At 41.8% G+C, this 23,523-nt stretch overlaps 1 protein-coding gene across 4 annotated transcripts in view; it reads left to right on the forward strand.

Moving 5' to 3' along the window:
• rnf17 (ring finger protein 17) overlaps positions 1-23,122 on the forward strand; it is a 49,842-nt gene extending 26,720 nt beyond the window's left edge. For 3 of the 4 annotated variants that reach the window (XM_063005330.1, XM_063005332.1, XM_063005333.1), the window contains 15 exons: positions 1,608-1,752; positions 2,618-2,730; positions 2,809-2,899; positions 4,790-4,911; positions 4,987-5,267; positions 8,086-8,249; positions 8,568-8,687; positions 8,775-8,855; positions 8,939-9,061; positions 12,016-12,072; positions 13,882-13,989; positions 14,083-14,197; positions 14,762-14,900; positions 20,328-20,514; positions 22,694-23,122. In XM_063005330.1, coding sequence (XP_062861400.1) covers positions 1,608-1,752; positions 2,618-2,730; positions 2,809-2,899; positions 4,790-4,911; positions 4,987-5,267; positions 8,086-8,249; positions 8,568-8,687; positions 8,775-8,855; positions 8,939-9,061; positions 12,016-12,072; positions 13,882-13,989; positions 14,083-14,197; positions 14,762-14,900; positions 20,328-20,514; positions 22,694-22,789 — 1,942 coding nt within the window. In that variant the 3' untranslated portion in view covers positions 22,790-23,122. The remainder of the gene's footprint in view (positions 1-1,607; positions 1,753-2,617; positions 2,731-2,808; positions 2,900-4,789; positions 4,912-4,986; positions 5,268-8,085; positions 8,250-8,567; positions 8,688-8,774; positions 8,856-8,938; positions 9,062-12,015; positions 12,073-13,881; positions 13,990-14,082; positions 14,198-14,761; positions 14,901-20,327; positions 20,515-22,693) is intronic. The other variant, XM_063005331.1, reaches the window with a different exon arrangement.
• The last annotated feature ends 401 nt before the right edge of the window (positions 23,123-23,523 follow it).

Raw genomic sequence — 23,523 nt, forward strand, 5'->3', positions numbered from 1 at the left:
GACCCTCTGATTACTAGTCTAGTACCTTAACCACTAGGCTACAGCTTGCCCTGATATAAAGAAATAAGTTTGAAATCATTTTAATTAAAGTTCAGACTGATGTTTTAGTTGAATCATTAATAGCACTGCAATGAAATAATCCTATTAGTATTACTATTATAATTTATTTGTTTATCCTTCTCGACTCCCCATTTTTAACATTTCCACATTTGATACTTGCACAACACCCACGCTGGCCCAAGAAGGGCCTTATGCCTAGTTCAGTCTAAGCGATTTTTGCCCTGATTTTCGCTCGCCGGCAAACCGGCTTATTCCTGGGGCTTGAAAATTGGCTCGAAAATCGCTATGTGTGAACTGTTCAACAACTCGATCCGAGCGGCTCGCTGATCACTCGCAGACTAGCATGAAAAGAAGAAAAATATCCAGCATGCTAAATATCTGGACCTGTCGGCGAGTCAAAATCATGTAGTGTGAAAAGTGTTGCAATCAGGTTGTGATTGTAATGAACGCAAAATACATAAGGGAGGAGGCATAATATAGTTTCTATCAGAATACTTCGGCACACAAACAGGCTTTACAGTAATTGTGACTTATCGTCCACGCCAAACCGTAATACTAATGTTGCATTACTAAAGATATTTATTTGACTTCCAACTTTCTGCAGAACATACAATGCCTGCTGGCCACTTAGCCCAGTCCACTTCTTTACCCAGATTTATGTATTTTTTGTACTTGTTTTTATGCTGCACATCAGCGCATAGACAACTTTGATCACTCGCTACTTGTTGACGTTCAGTTTTAGACATGGTATCATTATACCCATTGTCACTTTTTGCATGTGTTTTTGTTACAAAACGTAGTTTGGGAGACCAGACAGACTTGTCTGAGATTCCTCCTGATAGATCGTGTAGTGTGTGACCCCCTATCGCCTATCAGTCTTATAGTGTGAAAACCACAATAACTTGAAAGGCTCCTGATTACAAGAGATCAAGTTGTGTAGTGTGAACCTGGCATTAGACTAGCCTGTGCATTCTCTGAAACATTTCAGGCAGATAATTAATTTGTGTTGTTAGTATTATTTATTTATTATTTAATACAAATTATATCTGGGCATTAACATACCAATAAAGTATTAGATGCTGTAGGATGGATGTAATACAACCAGGCATCCTCAAATCATTTGTTCCAAGCCAGTGGAAGTGGGCCGGAACTCACTGGTATGCAGTACAGCCACTTCTACGTTTTACTCTTTGGCATATCGTGACATTTTCTTGTGTACTGGTACTTCTTACAAGCTGCCAGTACTCTTTTTTTGCCCTCTCCATATCAGGTTCTGGCTGACTGCACTACTTGACGCTCACCAGTTTGCTGTTTAATCCACAAGTCTAGTGCAAGACCAAGTAACCAAGCTGTATTCAGAGCTGTGTTTTAAAAGTTTGCTCGTAGTTATGAAAACTAATTGTTTTTTTTTTTGTTTTTGGACAGTGACATACATTCCAATTATTTTTTCTGAGACTAAGAAGTTGCAGAAATAATTGAAATTCCTAAACTACCATGACACACTTGTTTCGAGTTGATGTACACTTTTAACCTAAACTGTATGCTAGGGTCCATGACCTGCTGAAGCGTGAGTATTTGAAGTCTGAGCCGCAAGACATCGACTGGAAGGTGGAGATGTTCTGTGCTGCCAATGTTAATGGAGTTTGGGAAAGAGGAAAAGTGTGCAGTGTTTCTTCTAGTAATTTTGCAGAGGTAAGATCACATCGCCTCTTTAAACATGTCATTTTAACAGAATGGGAAATTATGTATGTTGTAGAATACGTGGTCCTAGTATTAAAAAATATTCACTAATATGCAATGATAACAGGCCTACTGGCTAACATTTGCATTTGTCACAAATAACATAGCGTGTAGTACGTGGTGAGGAAGAGAGTGCAGGTAGGGTGGAGTGATTGCAAGTTTATTAAGTTCATTAATTTTATTCTTATGATCTTCTAATAATTTGTATATCAAGTGAGATTGAATGTAAATTTAATACAGTAATAGCTGTGTGAAGGGGAACAACCACATTAAGTCTTTCTAGATCGTGCTAAAGCTTCTTGCTCACCAAAGGTACACACAGAATACATGTTTACCATTTTGGAAATAATTACTTGCTTATAATTACAAAATAACTCTTTATAATGTTACTCTATACACAGCAGTTCTGTTGATAGTTTATAGGATGTAATACAACAAGCCCTTGGGGGGTGCAGGGGGGGATAGCGCCACCCCACTATCAGTGGGATCCAGGTTTGGAATCCCCAGTGTTGCTGGTCGGGCTACATACAGTCTTGATTGGCTGTGTCTGGGCTGATGGTTGAGGCCCTGTAATATACTGGAATTTTTTTCTAAGGTGTGTTACTGCATTGCGTCCAGTGAAAAGAAAGTAAAATGGATTTAATGAGAGAACAGTGTGCATTTGTGCTTCTTTAAATACTTATTTTAAGCTCATTATCAGTTATACATGAACTTAACATTCAGAGTATTAAAATAAATACTGTAATGTGGTTTTGTATTAAGAGCAAAACCCATTGTAACATTGCTGCAGAAATGCTTAGCACGTATATCTCCGCAGGTGCTGCGGTGTGACTTTGGTAATAGATTAAAACTCCACTACAGTAGCCTAAGACTTCTTCCTGCAGAGCTGGCCGGCTCCTTGCTGCTGGAGTGCTGTCTCAGTGGCATAAGGTAAAAAGAGCTTAGTTTAGGTTACATTATATTGCTGGAGTTTAGGACTTGATGAATGTCTTTCTCGGTGTCCATCAGGCCGGCTGGCGGTTGCTCCACTTGGACGGCGACGGCTTGCGACTTCATTTCTTTTTACCTCACTGGTGCCACGGCCATAATGACCATTAAGGTGACTGAGTTTTGATTTATTGTCAGTATTGAAAATGTGTTCAGTGATTATTTTTGAGTACTTTGATTGGCATTTGCAAAAACCAGCATTATTTTAAGTCAAATCTGAGCCAGTAATATTTGTCTTTCAGGTGTTTATTAGCTATTAAGATTAAGGCTCCAAGAGTCTTGGAGTTGCAGATGCTTTCTTTCCACCCTCCCAATTAGGGCTGCACGATATATCAGTTCAGCATCGTCATTGCCATGTGTGCATGCGCAAGTGTCACATCGCAGGACGTGCGATGTCACTTAATGCAAATTAAATCAAATACGTCACTACAACTTTTTTGCTGCTTGACACAAAACTAAAATTCACACCGTTCTCATTTTCCATGACACATCGACCAGTGTGTTTGAAAACCTAGGGAGCTGCCTTGCTGTCTTACTAACTACACAGACAGCTGCCTCAGTAGAGGGGATTCTAATAAGTCATTAACTTTTATAAGGCAGGTTATTCGAACGCGCTACTTAGCGATTCCATCGGATTTCGCGTTTAGCATCTTGCCATTAAAACCAATGGAATGAGGTGGGACAGCGCTAACATGTCACTATAACATCTCGATTCGTGTACAGAAAACTGTTACATTTGCTGACAAGCCCAAACTTGCAAATAAAAACACTCGTTAAAAATCAGTAATTATTTATTTACGTTTGAAAATAACTTTGTCCGCACCGTCAGCCATGTTTATTTTTCTGTGAGAGAAGAGATGCCGCAATGAATTCTGGGATTGCCTTCATCACTAAGGACGCTTCCGATTCTCACTCGTTCTTGAGTCAAAATAACATTGAGATATTAAGATGCCTCAGTAGTGAGCTTAGTAAGGCATCTCAGATTTCGAACAGGTGTATAGCTGCTCTTTTGTTTGTATAGTTTTTTTAAAATAATGTTTACTACTTGAGGAGGTTTTGATTCTGAAATAAAATATTAAATGACCCATTTTGTCAATCCTGTTAATTCCCTCATGTGATATTAAAGCTTTCTTAGTTTAATGCTCAGTTTCAACCGAGTACAAAGATGTAGCTTGTCATAATCTTTTGTATCCCTTGTAGGCACCACCTTTTTTCACATATGAACCCCTTATTTAGAGTAAGATACATGCATTATTAATATTATTAATAATTTTTTTAATATCGCAATATATATCACAGGAAGAAAAAAAATTGCAATGTCAGTTTTTTCCAATATCGTGCAGCCCTACTCCCAGTTATGCCAGTAGGTAGACTGGTTTATTTCTATCATATGCCCAATGTTTCTAAATGTGTTCCTATTTTACATATGGGTAGATTTAATCTTACAAGAGCTTCAGTTGTGTGGAAGTTTAGAAGAATACACTGCTAGTCTGTTTACTGCCAAATATCCCAAGGACAGGCTCTGCACCAGAGATGGAACTGATCTAACAGATTCATTCCTATAGTGACACATTAAAATATTAAACACATCACTAAGTTTTACTGAAACATAATGTGACAGTAACATAAACGTAAATAGCATGACCAGAGCGGGTTGGCTTTCAAAATGTACCTTTATTACCAAGAAAACAAGTAGCCAGCATTTCAATACAACCAAATATGCTTTTCATATAAACATGCCTCCGGGTATCTCAAAGCTCCTCTTAACAACATATTAGGGCATCCAAATCTTTGCTGAAAATGTTTTTCACTCCAGTTTATATCATTGCTATTTTCAGTTAGTTTACCAGCAACTCCATATTGATGCTAAAAGCATATCAGTTGTATAATTAAATTTGCTTATACAATCATTTATACAATTATAATTAAAATGCCTACTATTATGTTAGTTTTTTTCTTCTGTATATGAAAAATGTGTACAATATTTGTATTACCACTGCAGGAGCCTACATCTGTCCGACCGGTGCCCGTCTTTTTGTTCCGTTCCAACCGAGCAGGCCAGGATGTCAGCATGGCAGACTTCCTCATCAGTGAGGGACTCGCTCTGAGAGAGAGAAGTGCAAAGTAAAAAAGTCTTTCAGGTGTAAGGTACAGAATGGGATGTGCTCATTTCCCCCCTAACTCACACTTCTATTTCAGGGCTGCACCAGTGTCCAGCTCAGCCTCTGATGCTTCTGAAGAACTTGGTCTATCATCAGGTGAAACTTCAGCCCTGGATGAGACTAGACACGAGAAGAATGATTCACCAACCCCCTCATGCAGCTGTCCACCTAAACCTGCACCCCGCATCACCCCTCCCCCAGAGAGAGTAAAGACACAGGCCTACATGCCACCAGAGTTTCCACTGTGTGGGCACACCTGCATGAGCATCTCTGCTGTGTCAGACGATGGGATCATCTACACCATGACACCACAAGCTGGTGTGTTAGAGAAAAGGGTTCAAAGTGCAATAAATGTGATGCATACATGTTTTTTGGAACACAGTGGTACCTTGAAACTTGATGTCAATTGGTTCTGGGACTGGTGTCGAGTTTTCAAAGCGTTCAGTTTCAAGGTATTTTTATCCATAGGGATGTATGGGAAACCTGTTAATGCGTTCCGTGGTCCAGTGGAATTGCATATATTTTAGCCTAATGTAAAATAAGGAGGTAGTTTTGACACTTAGACACTAAAAATAACTGCTTTTGTATAGGGATGTAACGATGCACCGGAAGACAGTTAAAAATCGGTGTGCATGTGCCACGATTTGAATCGGTTATTCATTTAAGATGAATCGATATTCACTTTAAACAGCAGAGGGCACTGTTTAGGGAAATGGGGAAATGTGCAGCATTATTATGCAGTTTGTACCTACCTCGGAAATAAAATGACATCATTATGTAGATAAATTAAATATAAGCACAAATCAAGTATTTTATTTTAAATAGAAGTAATAAAAGGAAACTTTGTCATAACTTTCATGTCTTCAATTTTTTTTTTAAAAATCGGAAAAAATCGTATCGTGAACCCAGTATCGTGAATTGTATCGTATCGTGGGTAGAGTGTATCGTTACATCCCTACTTTTGTACCAAACCATGATGACAATCACCTGTTGACATCACCTGTTTGGAATCACATCATAATTTAGTTTTTTCACCTCATCACTAACCCTAAATTGCCCCCGTCCCAACTTTTTTTTGGAATGTGTTGCAGGCCTGAAATGCAGGAATAAATGTTTATTAATAAATGAAATGAAGTTGACCAGACAAAACATGAAATATCTCAGGTTTATACTGTCTGCAATCAAATAAAAGTCAAAGTAAATATAAGAAACTGACCCAATTTTTTCTGATTTGGGGTTGTATAAAAACACTGAAATACAATTGAAAAACAGGTAAAAAACTATATGAAAATACAATAAAACCTGCACTTTACCTTAACTTCTTTATTGTTTACTTACACTTAATCGCTTCTTAATGCTTGATCATGGAATACTGTAATTTTTTTATGAAGGGTGTCGAGTTTCAAAGATTTTGAGTTTAGGGGATGTCGAGTTACAAGGTACCACTGTACCTTTTTTTTTTTTTATACAGTGTATCACAAAAGTGAGTACACCCCTCACATTTCTGCAAATATTTTATTATATCTTTTCATGGGACAACACTATAGAAATAAAACTTGGATATAACTTAGAGTAGTCAGTGTACAACTTGTATAGCAGTGTAGATTTACTGTCTTCTGAAAATAACTCAACACACAGCCATTAATGTCTAAATGGCTGGCAACATAAGTGAGTACACCCCACAGTGAACATGTCCAAATTGTGCCCAAAGTGTCAATATTTTGTGTGACCACCATTATTATCCAGCACTGCCTTAACCCTCCTGGGCATGGAATTCACCAGAGCTGCACAGGTTGCTACTGGAATCCTCTTCCACTCCTCCATGATGACATCACGGAGCTGGTGGATGTTAGACACCTTGAACTCCTCCACCTTCCACTTGAGGATGCGCCACAGGTGCTCAATTGGGTTTAGTCCATCACCTTTACCTTCAGCTTCCTCAGTAAGGCAGTTGTCATCTTGGAGGTTGTGTTTGGGGTCGTTATCCTGTTGGAAAACTGCCATGAGGCCCAGTTTTCGAAGGGAGGGGATCATGCTCTGTTTCAGAATGTCACAGTACATGTTGGAATTCATGTTTCCCTCAATGAACTGCAGCTCCCCAGTGCCAGCAACACTCATGCAGCCCAAGACCATGATGCTACCACCACCATGCTTGACTGTAGGCAAGATACAGTTGTCTTGGTACTTCTCACCAGGGCGCCGCCACACATGCTGGACACCATCTGAGCCAAACAAGTTTATCTTGGTCTCGTCAGACCACAGGGCATTCCAGTAATCCATGTTCTTGGACTGCTTGTCTTCAGCAAACTGTTTGCTGGCTTTCTTGTGCGTCAGCTTCCTTCTGGGATGACGACCATGCAGACCGAGTTGATGCAGTGTGCGGCGTATGGTCTGAGCACTGACAGGCTGACCTCCCACGTCTTCAACCTCTGCAGCAATGCTGGCAGCACTCATGTGTCTATTTTTTAAAGCCAACCTCTGGATATGACACCGAACACGTGGACTCGACTTCTTTGGTCGACCCTGGCGAAGCCTGTTCCGAGTGGAACCTGTCCTGGAAAACCGCTGTATGACCTTGGCCACCATGCTGTAGCTCAGTTTCAGGGTGTTAGCAATCTTCTTATAGCCCAGGCCATCTTTGTGGAGAGCAACAATTCTATTTCTCACATCCTCAGAGAGTTCTTTGCCATGAGGTGCCATGTTGAATATCCAGTGGCCAGTATGAAAGAATTGTACCCAAAACACCAAATTTAACAGCCCTGCTCCCCATTTACACCTGGGACCTTGACACATGACACCAGGGAGGGACAACGACACATTTGGGCACAATTTGGACATGTTCACTGTGGGGTGTACTCACTTATGTTGCCAGCTATTTAGACATTAATGGCTGTGTGTTGAGTTATTTTCAGAAGACAGTAAATCTACACTGCTATACAAGCTGTACACTGACTACTCTTAGTTATATCCAAGTTTCATGTCTATAGTGTTGTCCCATGAAAAGATATAATGAAATATTTGCAGAAATGTGAGGGGTGTACTCACTTTCGTGATACACTGTATATATATTACCTCAAGGGGACTTTACAACCATTACTAACTGTGTATGTGTGTGTATGTGTGTGTTTGAGCACAGAGTGTGAGTTTGAGCGCTTGCAGGAGTGTCTGCAGCAGTGCATTAAGACCTTGCCCCGGCAGAAGCACTATAACTGGAGGAGTGTGCTTGGTTGTGCTGTCATGGGCTCTGACATGCTCTGGTATCGTGGCCAGGTCCTGGAGGTCATCGGTGGCCATGTGAAGGTTGGATTTTATTATACAAACAATCAGGCGGAATTCATTCAGTTCAAATGAGCTTGTTTTGTCTTTAAACTTTAAGATGTCATTTTTATTGTGTAGTTTGTCTTGGGCAGCTCCAAAGCCACATAATAAAACAACACACTACATGATTACTATGATACAAAGATTCTGCTTGTCTGTGGAGCCTTAAAGCTCACTAACATGCTGAAGTATCATACTGTGATGTGCATGGTGGTACACATTTCTAAATACACAAAGCACAGTTTTGAATCAAGACTAGGGGCTGTGGTAACATGTTTATGTTATGGTTTATTGTTACAGGTGCTGTACGTGGATCAGGGCACAGTGGAGAACATCCCAGTTTGCCATGTGTATCCAATGGTGCTTTGTGAGAATGTTCCTCAGCTGTGTGTACCCTGTCAGATAAACGGAGTAGTTCCAGTAAGCAAGCTGTAAATTAGCTGTAACCATCATTATATAGTATTAGCGAACGTTGTTAACTTGTGTTATATGTGCCACTGGCTGTAGGTAGGGGGTGCGTGGCAGCGGGATGCAGTGGCTCTTATGAGGGAGCTTTTGTTTGGCCGCTTGGTCAACGTCCAAGTCATGGTACGGTAACACACGCATCTCTCCACCACTTATTTATGCTATTTTGTCTAATAATCTAATTAGACCGTTTCCTTGTCTTTTAGGAGGTGCCAGATGATCCGAGGGCCCTGGTTACTGTGGAGTTAATGCTGGATGGAATGCCACTAAGCAGAATCATGGTGCACAACCAGCATGCCACCTTTGACCCGGCCGTTGAAATCCCTGAGGTTTGAAACTGTCTAGGTTCAAAACAGTGCTAGCTTAGAGGTTGAGGTACTGAACTAGTAATCAGAAGGTCGCATGTTTAAGCCTTACCAGTGCTAGGTTGCCACTGAATTGCCTGTTTGATTGAATTTATTTAAAAACCACCCACTGAATGCTGTATACAGTTACCTTTTTATCACTGATGAGGAACAAGCGTGTTTCCACCAAAAAAAAAAAGGTTCCAAACTGCAAACTTGTGTTCGAAGCTGGCACCACAGAATACTAGGTTTTCAGCATGAACCGTGATGTCATCTGTTGGCGTGTCAAGTTGTAGAAGTTTGGTGCTTTCACTTGAGAATCTGCAAAACCGCTTTGCGCTGCTCTGTCATTGTTTCCTATGGAGCTTGAAGCTGCACTTTCATCTTTTAAAGTTCACCTGATTGAATTTTGAGCCAGTTTGCTGCTGATATTTGAAATATCATTAAATATCTTTAATTAGACGAACTGCTTGATATGACGAGGTAAAAGCAATCCAGACAGTATGAAAAAGGCTTAACGTGAAGAATAAAGCTTAATGTGGCTTGTACTAAAACAACGACTGATTCATTTTGGCAGTACAGAGCCCTTATAACCAGTAATAACTGAGAGATTTTTAGTGTTCCTATGTTGACTTGTTGCTGATTCTCAGCACCCCGAGCTGCATAACAAGTTTGTAGATGTAGATGTATATAAGTTTGTAGATGTATAGATGTATGTGGATGCTTTTAGAGTATATTCAATGGTTATTTCACACAAATGGATGTTCATGTCATGGAACATGTTAGTGATGTTTTACCACACCACAAGCCAAGTGCTAAGCAAAGCGGCTATTTGCGCCTAGGGTCACGGTGAGCAAAGTACAAAACGCTTTCCCGTAAATTCACTAAAGAAAGCAACAGTGTTAACAAACATGAGGACGAAGTCGCCTTCTACGTCTTCTTATCACCAATAGTTGAGCGATGCTTTTTGCATAAAAACGAACATCTGTAACAACAGCACAAATGCTCGCAGGTAATTTACAAGCTTTGCCATCATGTTACTACTCTTTACTTTCATTGCGCAACACCTGTTATTGGTAATGGATGCTTGGCTCCCAAAAACTGGTGGAAACGCGGGTCGGTTTGAAAAAAAAAAACAGTTTAAGAACCGGAGTTCTTTTGGTGGAAAAGCTCTATGGCCAAAGGTATGTAAACAACTGAATATAAGCATGTGGGGCATACTAATAATAATAATAATAATACATTTTATTTATATAGCGCTTTTCAAGATACTCAAAGACGCTTTACATAAGACAAATAATCAAAACAAATACGTACATACACCATACAAATCATAGTACAAAATCAAAATAGTACATCAACATCAAGAATAATTAAGATAAAAACAAAGAGAGCAGCATAAGACAGTTCATTAAAAATTAGCTAAATTATGAGAGAGAACAACAAATATAGAACAATTTCTTAAAATTAGACAGAAGCAGGACAGATTTACATGCAATCAGGAAACTGAAAACTTTACAAGTTTTAGGATCTAGGACTTCACATTTCTGTCGTGATCTAAGTATAAAAACTATTAAAAAGAATAGCAAAAATAAAAGCATTTATTTTGTGTTGTTACAAGTTAAATGCCACTCTGAATAGATGAGTTTTGAGAAGTGACTTGAATTTGGACAGGTCAGGACAATCTCGTAGGTGTTTGGGGAGAGCATTCCATAAAGATGGAGCAGCTATGGAAAAGGCCCTGTCACCCCAGGTCCGGTGCTTGGTCCTAGAGGGTATGGACAGTAGGTTAGCCTCAGAAGAGCGAAGGCTACGGGAGGGAATGTGCTGATGGAGCAGGTCGGTGAGGTAGGATGGGGCCTGATTATGGAGAGCTTTGTGAGTGAATAGAAGAATTTTGAATTGAATGCGTTGAGCAACGGGAAGCCAATGAAGTTTTTGTAGAACAGGTGTAATATGATCACGGGAGCGAGTATGAGTAAGGAGGCGAGCAGCTGAATTCTGGATATACTGAAGTTTTTTTAGGATTTTGTTAGATGTACCATAAAGGATGCTATTGCAATAATCAATTCTGGATGTAATAAAAGCATGAATCAAGGTTTCGGCGGCAGAAAAGGAGAGTGATGGACGTAGACGTGCTATGTTTTTTAGATGAAAGAAAGCAGTTTTGGTGATGTGATTTACATGGCGGTCAAAAGAGAGGTTGCTATCAAAAATTACATCAAGATTTCGGATGTTAGAAGACGGAGACAAAGTGTCATTATCAATGGTAATTTGAAAATTTTTTGTGGTTTTTGCCAGGGTTGTAGGACCTACGATGATCATATCTGATTTTTCACAGTTTAATTTGAGGAAATTAGCTTTCATCCACAATTTCATTTCAGTGATGCAATTTGTCAGAGTGGAGTGAAGTTCAGTATTAATGGATTTGGAGGAGATGTAAAGCTGAATATCATCAGCATAGCAGTGGAAATGTAAACCATGCCGACGTATGATGTCACCAAGGGGGAGCATATAAAGAATAAACAAAAGGGGACCTAACACTGAGCCTTGGGGAACGCCTTGGGACAGTGGAGCAATGGCAGAACTACAATTGTTGATATTAACAAACTGTTGTCTGTTTATGAGATATGACCTTAACCACAAAAGGGCAGTACCAGTGATGTTGACAGAGGATTCAAGGCGGGACAGAAGAATGGAGTGATTAATGGTGTCAAAAGCTGCAGTAAGATCAAGGAGGACGAGAATATTAATTTGTCCAGAGTCCATTATACTGTTCGAAAAACTGTAGGCATTCATTCGAAATTTGGCTGGATGTGGCTGAAACACCTAAATAATTAGAAGGGGTGTCCACATAATTTTGTCCATTGCAGGTTTTGGCATGCCAGGGTTTAAGGTGTCTTTACTGTGTGTTAATATTTGTATGTACGTACATTTAGGAGTGTGTGGTGAAGCCTCCAGTGCCTGATTTAGATGACTGGGATCTGAACACAGAGGTAAAACTGCAATTAATTAGAATTGTACATTATTATGACATCACGCTAGCATTTTAGTTTCATTAAATGAAACATAAGTCATTGGAACATCGAAAAAGTATATTTTTTATATTTCCTTTTGTCTTTTCATTCACATTAATATTTTATATATAGATATACAGACACACACGTGTGTGTGTGTGTGTGTGTGTGTGTGTGTGTGTGTGTGTATATACAACGATGAGCCATAACATTAAAACCAACTCGTTTCTACACACACTGTCCATTTTATCAGCTCCACTTACCATATAGAAGCACTTTATAGTTCTACAATTACTGACTGTAGTCCATCTGTTTCTCTACATACGTTTTTAGCCTGCTTTCACCCTGTTCTTCAATGGTCAGGACCCCCACAGGACCACCACAGAGCAGGTATTATTTAGGTGGTGGATCTTTCTCAGCACTGCAGTGACACTGACATGGTGGTGGTGTGTTAGTGTGTGTTGTGCTGGTATGAGTGGATCAGACACGGCAGCGCTGCTGGAGTTTTTAAATATCGTGTCCACTCACTGTCCACTCTATTAGACACCTCTACCTAGTTGGTCCACCTTGTAGATGTAAAGTCAGAGACGATTGCTCATCTATTGCTGCTGTTTGAGTTGGTCATCTTCTAGACCTTCATCAGTGGTCACAGGATGCTACCCATGGGGCGCTGTTGGCTGGATATTTTTGGATGGTGGACTATTCTCAGTCCAGCAGTGACAGTGAGGTGTTTAAAAACTCCAGCAGCGCTGCTGTGTCTTATCCACTCATACCAGCACAACACACACTAACACACCACCACCATGTCAGTGTCACTGCAGTGCTGAGAATCATCCACCACCCAAATAATACCTGCTCTGTGGTGGTCCTGTGGGGGTCCTGACAGAAACAGATTGGCTACAGTCAGTAATTGTAGAACTACAAAGTGCTTCTATATGGTAAGTGGAGCTGATAAAATAGACAGTGAGTGTAGAAACAAGGAGGTGGTTTTAATGTTATGGCTGATCGGTGTATGTGTGTAGTATGTAGTGCAAAGTCAAATGCCCAAATGCAAGGAAAAAGGTGTGAGAGAAGATCTTTTTCTTGGGTGGGTGGTGTTTGGGCTGTTGGTCAATGTAAGGACAGCCTGTGTATTCTACTTTTGGTATGCAGTCTGATTGCAGTGGTGCCTGTTTGGTGGAATAAGCCTATGACTAAATTAACTGCCCAGCTGCCATAGTTCCTCATTGAGAGGGTGAGAGGGATAGATTAGGGCCAGTCAGGGGACAAAAAGGACAGTTAGGGCCAGGATTGAAGATAGATATAATTGCTATTATATCTAATATGTGGCAGCTTCCTAAATAACAGTTCCTGTGCTGTAGTAGTACAGTCCAGTACAGTACAGAGCATTAACACTTGTTTGTCTCTTTTTTGATTTTGTGTGGTGTAATGTTTTGTTTGCAATCGGGAATCGGACATGACTATATTGAAAAATAAGGAGGAGATCCAGAAAAACGGCGCTCTTTTTAACACTTGAGTAATTCTTCTGTAGATGTTTGGTTATGAAGATTATGGGGGCAGTTGTAGCCTAGTGTTTAAGGTTCTGGACTAGTAATCGAAAATTCGCTGGTAGACTTTCAATTGCTTAGACAATATATACTGTCACAGTAATGTAAGTTGCTTTGGATAATGCATAATATTGGTGTAGCTAAAATAGTTAAACTCACTAATAAGAAAAGACTGTCTACATACATTTGGCCATTTAATTGATATTATAACAAGAAGTGCATTGTCTCAATCTTTCTTTAGGGCTTGGATGAGCCCCAGACCATGCTTCCGGTGTTCACAGACCTCAAACTACCAGACATAGGGAAACAGTTTTGGGTCAGAATCACACACATTCGCACCCCTAATGAGGTAGCGTACAAAAAGTCTTTCAGGAAAGCTTGCGTGTATGCAGAGGTGTCGTGGTGTCGAGGTGACTTTTTATTGTTTCTGGCTTTGTTGCAGGTGTTTCTGAGTTTGGTGGAGCCAGCATTTTGTGAGCAGGAGGCTCTGGAGGAAACACTGGGCAAAGTGAACCAGGACATTGATTCTTTGCCTCTGCTGACTGATTTCCCCATAGGTACATTTATTCTCATTTTTTTATATATATATTTATATATATTTTCTTTATGCATTTTCTCCCCTTTTTCTCCCTTTTTTGCGTGTCCAGTTGCCTGATTGCGTCACGCTTCCTTTTCACCAATGCTGAACCCACGCCCCCCTCCGACACGTGGGCAGCATGCCGTATGCATTTTTATCACCTGCACTTTGACGAGTGCAGTGCAGCTCAGCGTTGTGTACAGAGAGGACACACCCTGAGAGCACTCTTTTCTCATCTCTGTGCAGGCGCCATCAATCAGCCAGCAGAGGTCGTAATTGCACCAGTCATGGGAGAGAGACCCCATCCGGCTTAGTCCCGCCCATATCTGAACAACAGGCCAATCGTTGTTCATGTGGCCGCTCAGCCTTAGTCGGTAGGCAGAGCTGAGATTCGATACGATGTATTTGAGATCCCAGCTCTGGTTCCAGCGTGTGTTTTTACCGCTGCGCCACCTGAGCGGCCCCATAGCTTCATTCTCATTTTAAGCAAGAACTGGAATGTTTATTTTAAATATGTTGACTTTTATACCTGTTGTATGTGCAGAAGGTTCATGTTTGGCTGAGTATAGTGATGGTAAACATTATCGTGCCAAGCTCCTGGGCTTTTCTCAAATCAACCCCAGCATCCAGCTTCTTGTGAGACACGTGGACTTTGGTTCAGATGACATCGTGCCACCATGCAAGTAAGAACCCTCATTTGTTATAGCCTGCATGTCCATCCAGTGATGTTGACTACAATGATGTTACTAGATATGCAGGCGGCACGGTGGCTAAGTGTGTAGCACTGTCGCCTCACAGCAAGAAGGTCCTGGGTTCAATCCTCAGGTGGGGTGGTCCGGGTCCTTTCTGTGTGGTGTGCATGTTCTCCCCGTGTCCGCGTGGGTTTCCTCCGGGTGCTCCGGTTTCCTCCCACAGTCCAAAGACGTGCAAGTGAGGTGAATTGGAGATATTAAATTGTCCATGACTGTGTTCAATATAACCTTGTAAACTGATGAACCTTGTGTAATGAGTAACTACCGTTCCTGTCATGAATGTAACCAAAGTGTAAACATGACGTTAAAATCCTAAAAAACAAACCAACTAGATATGCAAGATGTTTCAAGTTTATTTAACTTATGCTATTAATACATGTTTGTTAGTGTTGCTGAATTATTAGGGTTGAAAAAATTCAGGTGTGCAGATGTCCTCATTTAAAATTCATTTATTCATTGTCTGTTTTACCACAGCTTTATCTGATTCAGGGTCATGATGGGTACAGTTCACTGGGCAAAAGGTAGAAAACACGCTGGACAGGTCGCCAGTCCATCACAGGGCAAACACACACACACCTACGGCCAATTTCGTATCTCCAATTAGCCTGACTTCATGTGTCTGGACAATGGGAGGAAACTGGAGCGCCCGGAAAAAAACACCACACAGACACGGGGAGAACATGCAAACTCCAGACAGTTAATAATAATAATAATAATAATAATAAATTCAATTTATATAGCACCTTTCATAGTACCCAAGGATGCTTTACATAGGAATCATAATCACAAACAAGATCAAACAGAAACAAAAGAAGACAAGTGAAAGTGCTGAGTAAACAAGAACGTTTTTAGAAGAGATTTAAACTCAGAGAGAGAGAGGAAGAGAGTTCCACAACGTAGGTGCAGCAACACTAAAAGATCTACCACCCATGGTGGTCAACCTAAACCTGTAAGCAACCAGGAGACCAGCATCAGGCGACCTTAACCTGCAGGAAGGGACATAGCGGTGTAAAATATTAGCCAGATACGAGGGTACCAGACCATGAAGTGCCTTAAAAGTGAGCACAAAAATTTTACATTGAAGACGCTTATTGACTGGAAGCCGATGGAGTCGTTCTAATACCAGGGTGATATGCTCATGTTTTTTAAACTGGGTCAGTACTCAGGCAGCAGCATTCTGAACGATCTGCAGGGGTCGGAGGGATTTTGAGGGAAGCCCATAGAGGAGAGAATTGCAGTAGTCTAGTTTAGAGGTAACAAAAGCATGTACCAGGGTCTTAGCAGCTTTAAAAGACAGAAACGGACGCAGTCGAGCGACATTTCGAAGCTGGAAGATGGCAGACTTCACCAGTGAACTTATACAGTGTATCACAAAAGTGAGTACACCCCTCACATTTCTGCAGATATTTAAGTATATCTTTTCATGGGACAACACTGACAAAATGACACTTTGACACAATGAAAAGTAGTCTGTGTGCAGCTTATATAACAGTGTAAATTTATTCTTCCCTCAAAATAACTCAATATACAGCCATTAATGTCTAAACCACCGGCAACAAAAGTGAGTACACCCCTTAGTGAAAGTTCCTGAAGTGTCAATATTTTGTGTGGCCACCATTATTTCCCAGAACTGCCTTAACTCTCCTGGGCATGGAGTTTACCAGAGCTTCACAGGTTGCCACTGGAATGCTTTTCCACTCCTCCATGACGACATCACGGAGCTGGCGGATATTCGAGACTTTGTGCTCCTCCACCTTCCGCTTGAGGATGCCCCAAAGATGTTCTATTGGGTTTAGGTCTGGAGACATGCTTGGCCAGTCCATCACCTTTACCCTCAGCCTCTTCAATAAAGCAGTGGTCGTCTTAGAGGTGTGTTTGGGGTCATTATCATGCTGGAACACTGCCCTGCGACCCAGTTTCCGGAGGGAGGGGATCATGCTCTGCTTAGTATTTCACAGTACATATTGGAGTTCATGTGTCCCTCAATGAAATGTAACTCCCCAACACCTGCTGCACTCATGCAGCCCCAGACCATGGCATTCCCACCACCATGCTTGACTGTAGGCATGACACACTTATCTTTGTACTCCTCACCTGATTGCCGCCACACATGCTTGAGACCATCTGAACCAAACAAATTAATCTTGGTCTCATCAGACCATAGGACATGGTTCCAGTAATCCATGTCCTTTGTTGACATGTCTTCAGCAAACTGTTTGCGGGCTTTCTTGTGTAGAGACTTCAGAAGAGGCTTCCTTCTGGGGTGACAGCCATGCAGACCAATTTGATGTAGTGTGCGGCGTATGGTCTGAGCACTGACCGGCTGACCCCCCACCTTTTCAATCTCTGCAGCAATGCTGACAGCACTCCTGCGCCTATCTTTCAAAAACAGCAGTTGGATGTGACGCTGAGCACGTGCACTCTGCTTCTTTGGACGACCAACGCGAGGTCTGTTCTGAGTGGACCCTGCTCTTTTAAAACGCTGGATGATCTTGTCCACTGTGCTGCAGCTCAGTTTCAGGGTGTTGGCAATCTTCTTGTAGCCTTGGCCATCTTCATGTAGCGCAACAATTCGTCTTTTAAGATCCTCAGAGAGTTCTTTGCCATGAGGTGCCATGTTGGAACTTTCAGTGACCAGTATGAGAGAGTGTGAGAGCTGTACTACTAAATTGAACACACCTGCTCCCTATGCACACCTGAGACCTAGTAACACTAACAAATCACATGACATTTTGGAGGGAAAATGACAAGCAGTGCTCACTTTGGACATTTAGGGGTGTAGTCTCTTAGGGGTGTACTCACTTTTGTTGCCGGTGGTTTAGACATTAATGGCTGTATATTGAGTTATTTTGAGGGAAGAATAAATTTACACTGTTATATAAGCTGCACACAGACTACTTTTCATTGTGTCAAAGTGTCATTTTGTCAGTGTTGTCCCATGAAAAGATATACTTAAATATCTGCAGAAATGTGAGGGGTGTACTCACTTTTGTGATACACTGTATGTGGCTCAAGTGACAAGAGAGGGTCAAACAGAACCCCAAGATTACAGGCCTTGGAAGAAGACTGAACAGGAATACCAGCTTACCAGTTAACGTGATACATGAACTAACCTGGATCCTGGCAGTGATGGGCTAGCGTAATGGGCCGCTGTGCCACCCAAACAAAATCTCTAAGAGGAGGAAAGAAACAAGTGAATGGAAACAAAGAAAACAAAAATGTATCACATTCAATACATGGAACTTGCAGGGCACTGTCCCCTCACAGCAAGAATGTTCGGGGTTTGATTTCCAGTTGGAGCGGTCTGGGTCCTTTCTCTGTGGAGTTCGCATGTTCTCCCTGTGTCTGTGTGGGTTTCCTCCGGGTACTTCATTTACCTCTCACAGTCCAAAGACATGCAAGTGAGGTAAATCGGAGATACTTAATTGGTCCCAGGTATGTGTGTGCGCGTGTGCGAGTATGTTTGCCCTGTGATGGACTGGCGACCTGTCCAGATTGTTTCCTACCTTTTGTCCAGTGAATTGTACCCACCATGACCCTGAATAGGATAAAGTGGAGGTAAAATAGGGGCATTTGTTAGCCTGAATTTTTGAAGGGTTAAGAAGCTCATCACATCACTTATATATATACAGTGTATCACAAAAGTGAGTACACCCCTCACATTTCTGCAGATATTTAAGTATATCTTTTCATGGGACAACACTGACAAAATGACACTTTGACACAATGAAAAGTAGTCTGTGTGCAGCTTATATAACAGTGTAAATTTATTCTTCCCTCAAAATAACTCAATATACAGCCATTAATGTCTAAACCACCGGCAACAAAAGTGAGTACACCCCTTAGTGAAAGTTCCTGAAGTGTCAATATTTTGTGTGGCCACCATTATTTCCCAGAACTGCCTTAACTCTCCTGGGCATGGAGTTTACCAGAGCTTCACAGGTTGCCACTGGAATGCTTTTCCACTCCTCCATGACGACATCACGGAGCTGGCGGATATTCGAGACTTTGCGCTCCTCCACCTTCCGCTTGAGGATGCCCCAAAGATGTTCTATTGGGTTTAGGTCTGGAGACATGCTTGGCCAGTCCATCACCTTTACCCTCAGCCTCTTCAATAAAGCAGTGGTCGTCTTAGAGGTGTGTTTGGGGTCATTATCATGCTGGAACACTGCCCTGCGACCCAGTTTCCGGAGGGAGGGGATCATGCTCTGCTCAGTATTTCACAGTACATATTGGAGTTCATGTGTCCCTCAATAAAATGTAACTCCCCAACACCTGCTGCACTCATGCAGCCCCAGACCATGGCATTCCCACCACCATGCTTGACTGTAGGCATGACACACTTATCTTTGTACTCCTCACCTGATTGCCGCCACACATGCTTGAGACCATCTGAACCAAACAAATTAATCTTGGTCTCATCAGACCATAGGACATGGTTCCAGTAACCCATGTCCTTTGTTGACATGTCTTCAGCAAACTGTTTGCGGGCTTTCTTGTGTAGAGACTTCAGAAGAGGCTTCCTTCTGGGGTGACAGCCATGCAGACCAATTTGATGTAGTGTGCGGCGTATGGTCTGAGCACTGACAGGCTGACCCCCCACCTTTTCAATCTCTGCAGCAATGCTGACAGCACTCCTGCGCCTATCTTTCAAAGACAGCAGTTGGATGTGACGCTGAGCACGTGCACTCAGCTTCTTTGGACGACCAACGCGAGGTCTGTTCTGAGTGGACCCTGCTCTTTTAAAACGCTGGATGATCTTGGCCACTGTGCTGCAGCTCAGTTTCAGGGTGTTGGCAATCTTCTTGTAGCCTTGGCCATCTTCATGTAGCGCAACAACTCGTCTTTTAAGATCCTCAGAGAGTTCTTTGCCATGAGGTGCCATGTTGGAACTTTCAGTGACCAGTATGAGAGAGTGTGAGAGCTGTACTACTAAATTGAACACACCTGCTCCCTATGCACACCTGAGACCTAGTAACACTAACAAATCACATGACATTTTGGAGGGAAAATGACAAGCAGTGCTCAATTTGGACATTTAGGGGTGTAGTCTCTTAGGGGTGTACTCACTTTTGTTGCCGGTGGTTTAGACATTAATGGCTGTATATTGAGTTATTTTGAGGGAAGAATAAATTTACACTGTTATATAAGCTGCACACAGACTACTTTTCATTGTGTCAAAGTGTCATTTTGTCAGTGTTGTCCCATGAAAAGATATACTTAAATATCTGCAGAAATGTGAGGGGTGTACTCACTTTTGTGATACACTGTATGTATAATATATGTATAATTTAAAAAAAAAGTTTTTCCTTAACTGCATACATTTAAATTGAAATGCCACTATTTTCTGTGTGTTAGACTGCGCTGTCTCCCTCAGTCACTCCTCCGTTTCCCATGTGCGGCGGTGTGTGTTCAGCTGGTGGGATTCAGGCCTCCGCATCAGTGTCAGGAAGAAGAGCGCATTCCCTATCGGCCAGAGTGGAGCATGAGGGCCATGACGGAGATGATCGATCTGCTGCATGGCAAACTGCGTGCAGTGGTGACGGTAGGCCTCTACCAGTCAGAACAGGTTCTCTGTTTTAAATGTCGGCTGGAGATACTGCTAATATTCGGCTATATTTCTATCTTACACACTGTTCTGTGTTCTTATACTTATCATCATGTTTTTCTGCATAGCTCTGAGGAGTGATATCACAAATCCTTTACTAAAATGTTGCGTTTAGCTCCAAATAATTTCCTGTGGCTTTCCCCTTGGTGAGCTTGATGTCTTTCTACTGACAGGTGATGGGGGATTTGGTCATTCTGGAGTCTCCCAGAGCAAATTCATTTACAAGTGCAGCTTCTTAAAGCCTTAATCCACAGATTCTCAACCTTGGGGCCGGGACCCCATATAGGGTTTAATTTTTACAAAATATTAGTTCAGTCATGAGTTCTATCTAGGCAGAAAAAATTAATGAAATTCTAGCAAATTAAATATTAGTTTAGGCTGATAATGCTTTTTAGAGATCTTCTAATGCTTGTGAAAGTATCAGCCATACCAAATGCATGCCTATGGTTGACTATCTCGTTCGTTAAGTCCATATCAGATAAAATAAACATAATAAAGTGGCTGCACTAATATGTGGAAGAGGTTTCTATTAAGGTACTAACATTAGTTTATCAATTTAAACCATTAAGAAAGAGAATTTCTTTGATAACATGCAGTGTTTTATGCACTTCTTGTAATGGGGCTGTAATGCCTCGCTACTGAAACATGACAGAATTTATCATGGAGATTCCATCAGGAGGCCCAGAATGCCACAACAATGGGGTGCGTTCCCAGAAAGCTAAAGAATGCTGCATCACATGCCAGCAGAAGACCGGACTGGGCCGAGTGACCCAGTATCACAGCTTCCAAGAAATAAAAGTGTGCCAACAAAGGTGCTTGCAAGTGTGAGAGCTGTTCCCATTAGGGGTCACCACAGCAGATCATTCATCTCTATCTCCCCTGACCCGAACATCGTTCTCTGTCACTCCAACCACTAGCATCTCCTTCCTCATGCCCATTCATGCCCATGATTGACAATCACCTGGGCCTTGTAAGTGTTCATTCGCTTCAGATGGAAGTTTTTCTATCACAGTTTCCCCTCTCACAACTACCAGCTCTTTGTTGGCACACTTAATTTTCTCTTAAGCTAAGATACTGGGCTGCTTGATCTGGTCATCCGCTGGCATGCAATCATGTTGAGTGACTTTTTACAACAAAACAAAAAAAACAGGTTCAAGTAACTGAGGTACCATTTCCGCATTTATTTATTAAACCTCACATTAAGAATAAGGTGTTTTGGCACCCAGGTGGCACAGCGGGATAATTCGCTAGCACACCAGTGCCAAGATTCTGAACCCCCGAGTTCAAACCTCAGCTCTGCTATCGACCGGCTGGGTGATGACATGATTGGCTGTGTCTGAGGGTGGTCGGGCTGAAGGAATTCTTAATTTCTGCTGCAATTGCAGCCTCTACTGGCTGGCCGTTGCGCTGCACAGATATAGTAAACAATGAAGATCAGTGCATGACTCTCCATATGTGATATTGATCCCAACGTTAACCTGCCTCGTGCTGGTGAAAAGAGTGGATAGGTACTACACTCAAGTCAGACGTGGTGTGTGTTAGGTACGGGCCTGCTTGGCTCGTACTAAAGATGAAAGATTGAAGCCCAGTAATCAAAAGGTTGCCGGTTCAAGCCTTACCACTGCCAGGTTGCCACTGCTGGGCCCTTGAACAAGGCCCTTAACCCTCAATTGCTTAGACAGTATACTGTCACAACATTAAGTCGCTTTGGATAAAAAACATCTGCTAAATGCCAAAAATGTAAATGCAATTCTTGGTCAGAGTCGGTGTCTGCAGCATTAAGGAATAGCTGGGGAATTGGATGCCCCCTTAATCTTGTCCTCTTCTTCTTACTTCCACTTCTCATACCTAGAGCAGATAAAGCCTTCCCAAAAATATGCCTATTCAGATTTTGTTGGTCTTCCAAGCTGCGACCATATGTCTGAATGTGTTAATAAAACACTACTGCTGAACACCCGGTCTCCTGACTCCTGTATGCTGAATTTCTAACAGGTGGAGTTAAAAGAATGCCCCAAAAGGAGAAACTAAACTAAAATTTTCAGTCTCAATCATTTTTTTTCTTGTTAGAGCAGGTGAGCCCGGCAGATGATGACTAAGCTTATTTGGCTTTTTTCAGACTGAAGAACCGAGGCCGACGGTGCTGCTGTACAAAGCAGATGGAACGTTGGTGCACATGCCTTTAGTGAAGAAAGGACTTGCTGATTACGAGTGATTGGACACAAAAAAGGAAAGTAACAGTTAATGTTCAAATTGTAATAGAAGGACTGAGGAACTTGGTAAAATAATTTCTTTAGTAATTTGTCAGCTTTGTGTTTTAATTAGATTAGGCTGCTGATTAGCCAACATGCATGTGAAAGAAGAAGACTTATGTTTGTGATATTCTTCCCTTGAGGTTTGGTAATGTTTTAAGTTCATGGTTTTGACTTTATTTTTAAAGTTTGCTGAAGAATTGTTAGCGTAACTGCTGTATGTTATGTTAAGTTCAGACTATGTAAAAGCGTGTCTGTAAAATCTTTACAGAACAAGTAAATTCCTGATGTTCTGACTTGGCAGTGTGTCAATTAATATTCAATACATTACACGTGCTGAGCACATCTGCAGCGCCATCGACCAGGCCAAGTGCCATAGACCACCACGGTTTGTAAGAGCTGGTGAACATCCCAAACCCGACCCGAGAACTCAAGCAGGCCTCCTAGGCGCAGCACATGACTGGCAACTGAGGGTGGACCTGGGCAAGCAACTTAAATTCCCAGAGAACATCACCAAAACCACTCTTAGGCCAGACATTGTGCTGGTTTCGGATATGTTAAAGCAGGTGGTCATACTGGAGCTGACGGTACCTTGGGAAGAACGGATGGAGGAGGCCAACGAAAGGAAGAGAGGCAAATACATGGAGCTGGTGGAGGAGTGCCGCAGAAGAGGGTGGAGGGCGGCACGTGCTTACCC

The sequence above is a fragment of the Trichomycterus rosablanca genome, chromosome 12, assembly GCF_030014385.1.
Source record: "Trichomycterus rosablanca isolate fTriRos1 chromosome 12, fTriRos1.hap1, whole genome shotgun sequence".
NCBI classification, from domain to species: Eukaryota; Metazoa; Chordata; class Actinopteri; order Siluriformes; family Trichomycteridae; genus Trichomycterus; species Trichomycterus rosablanca.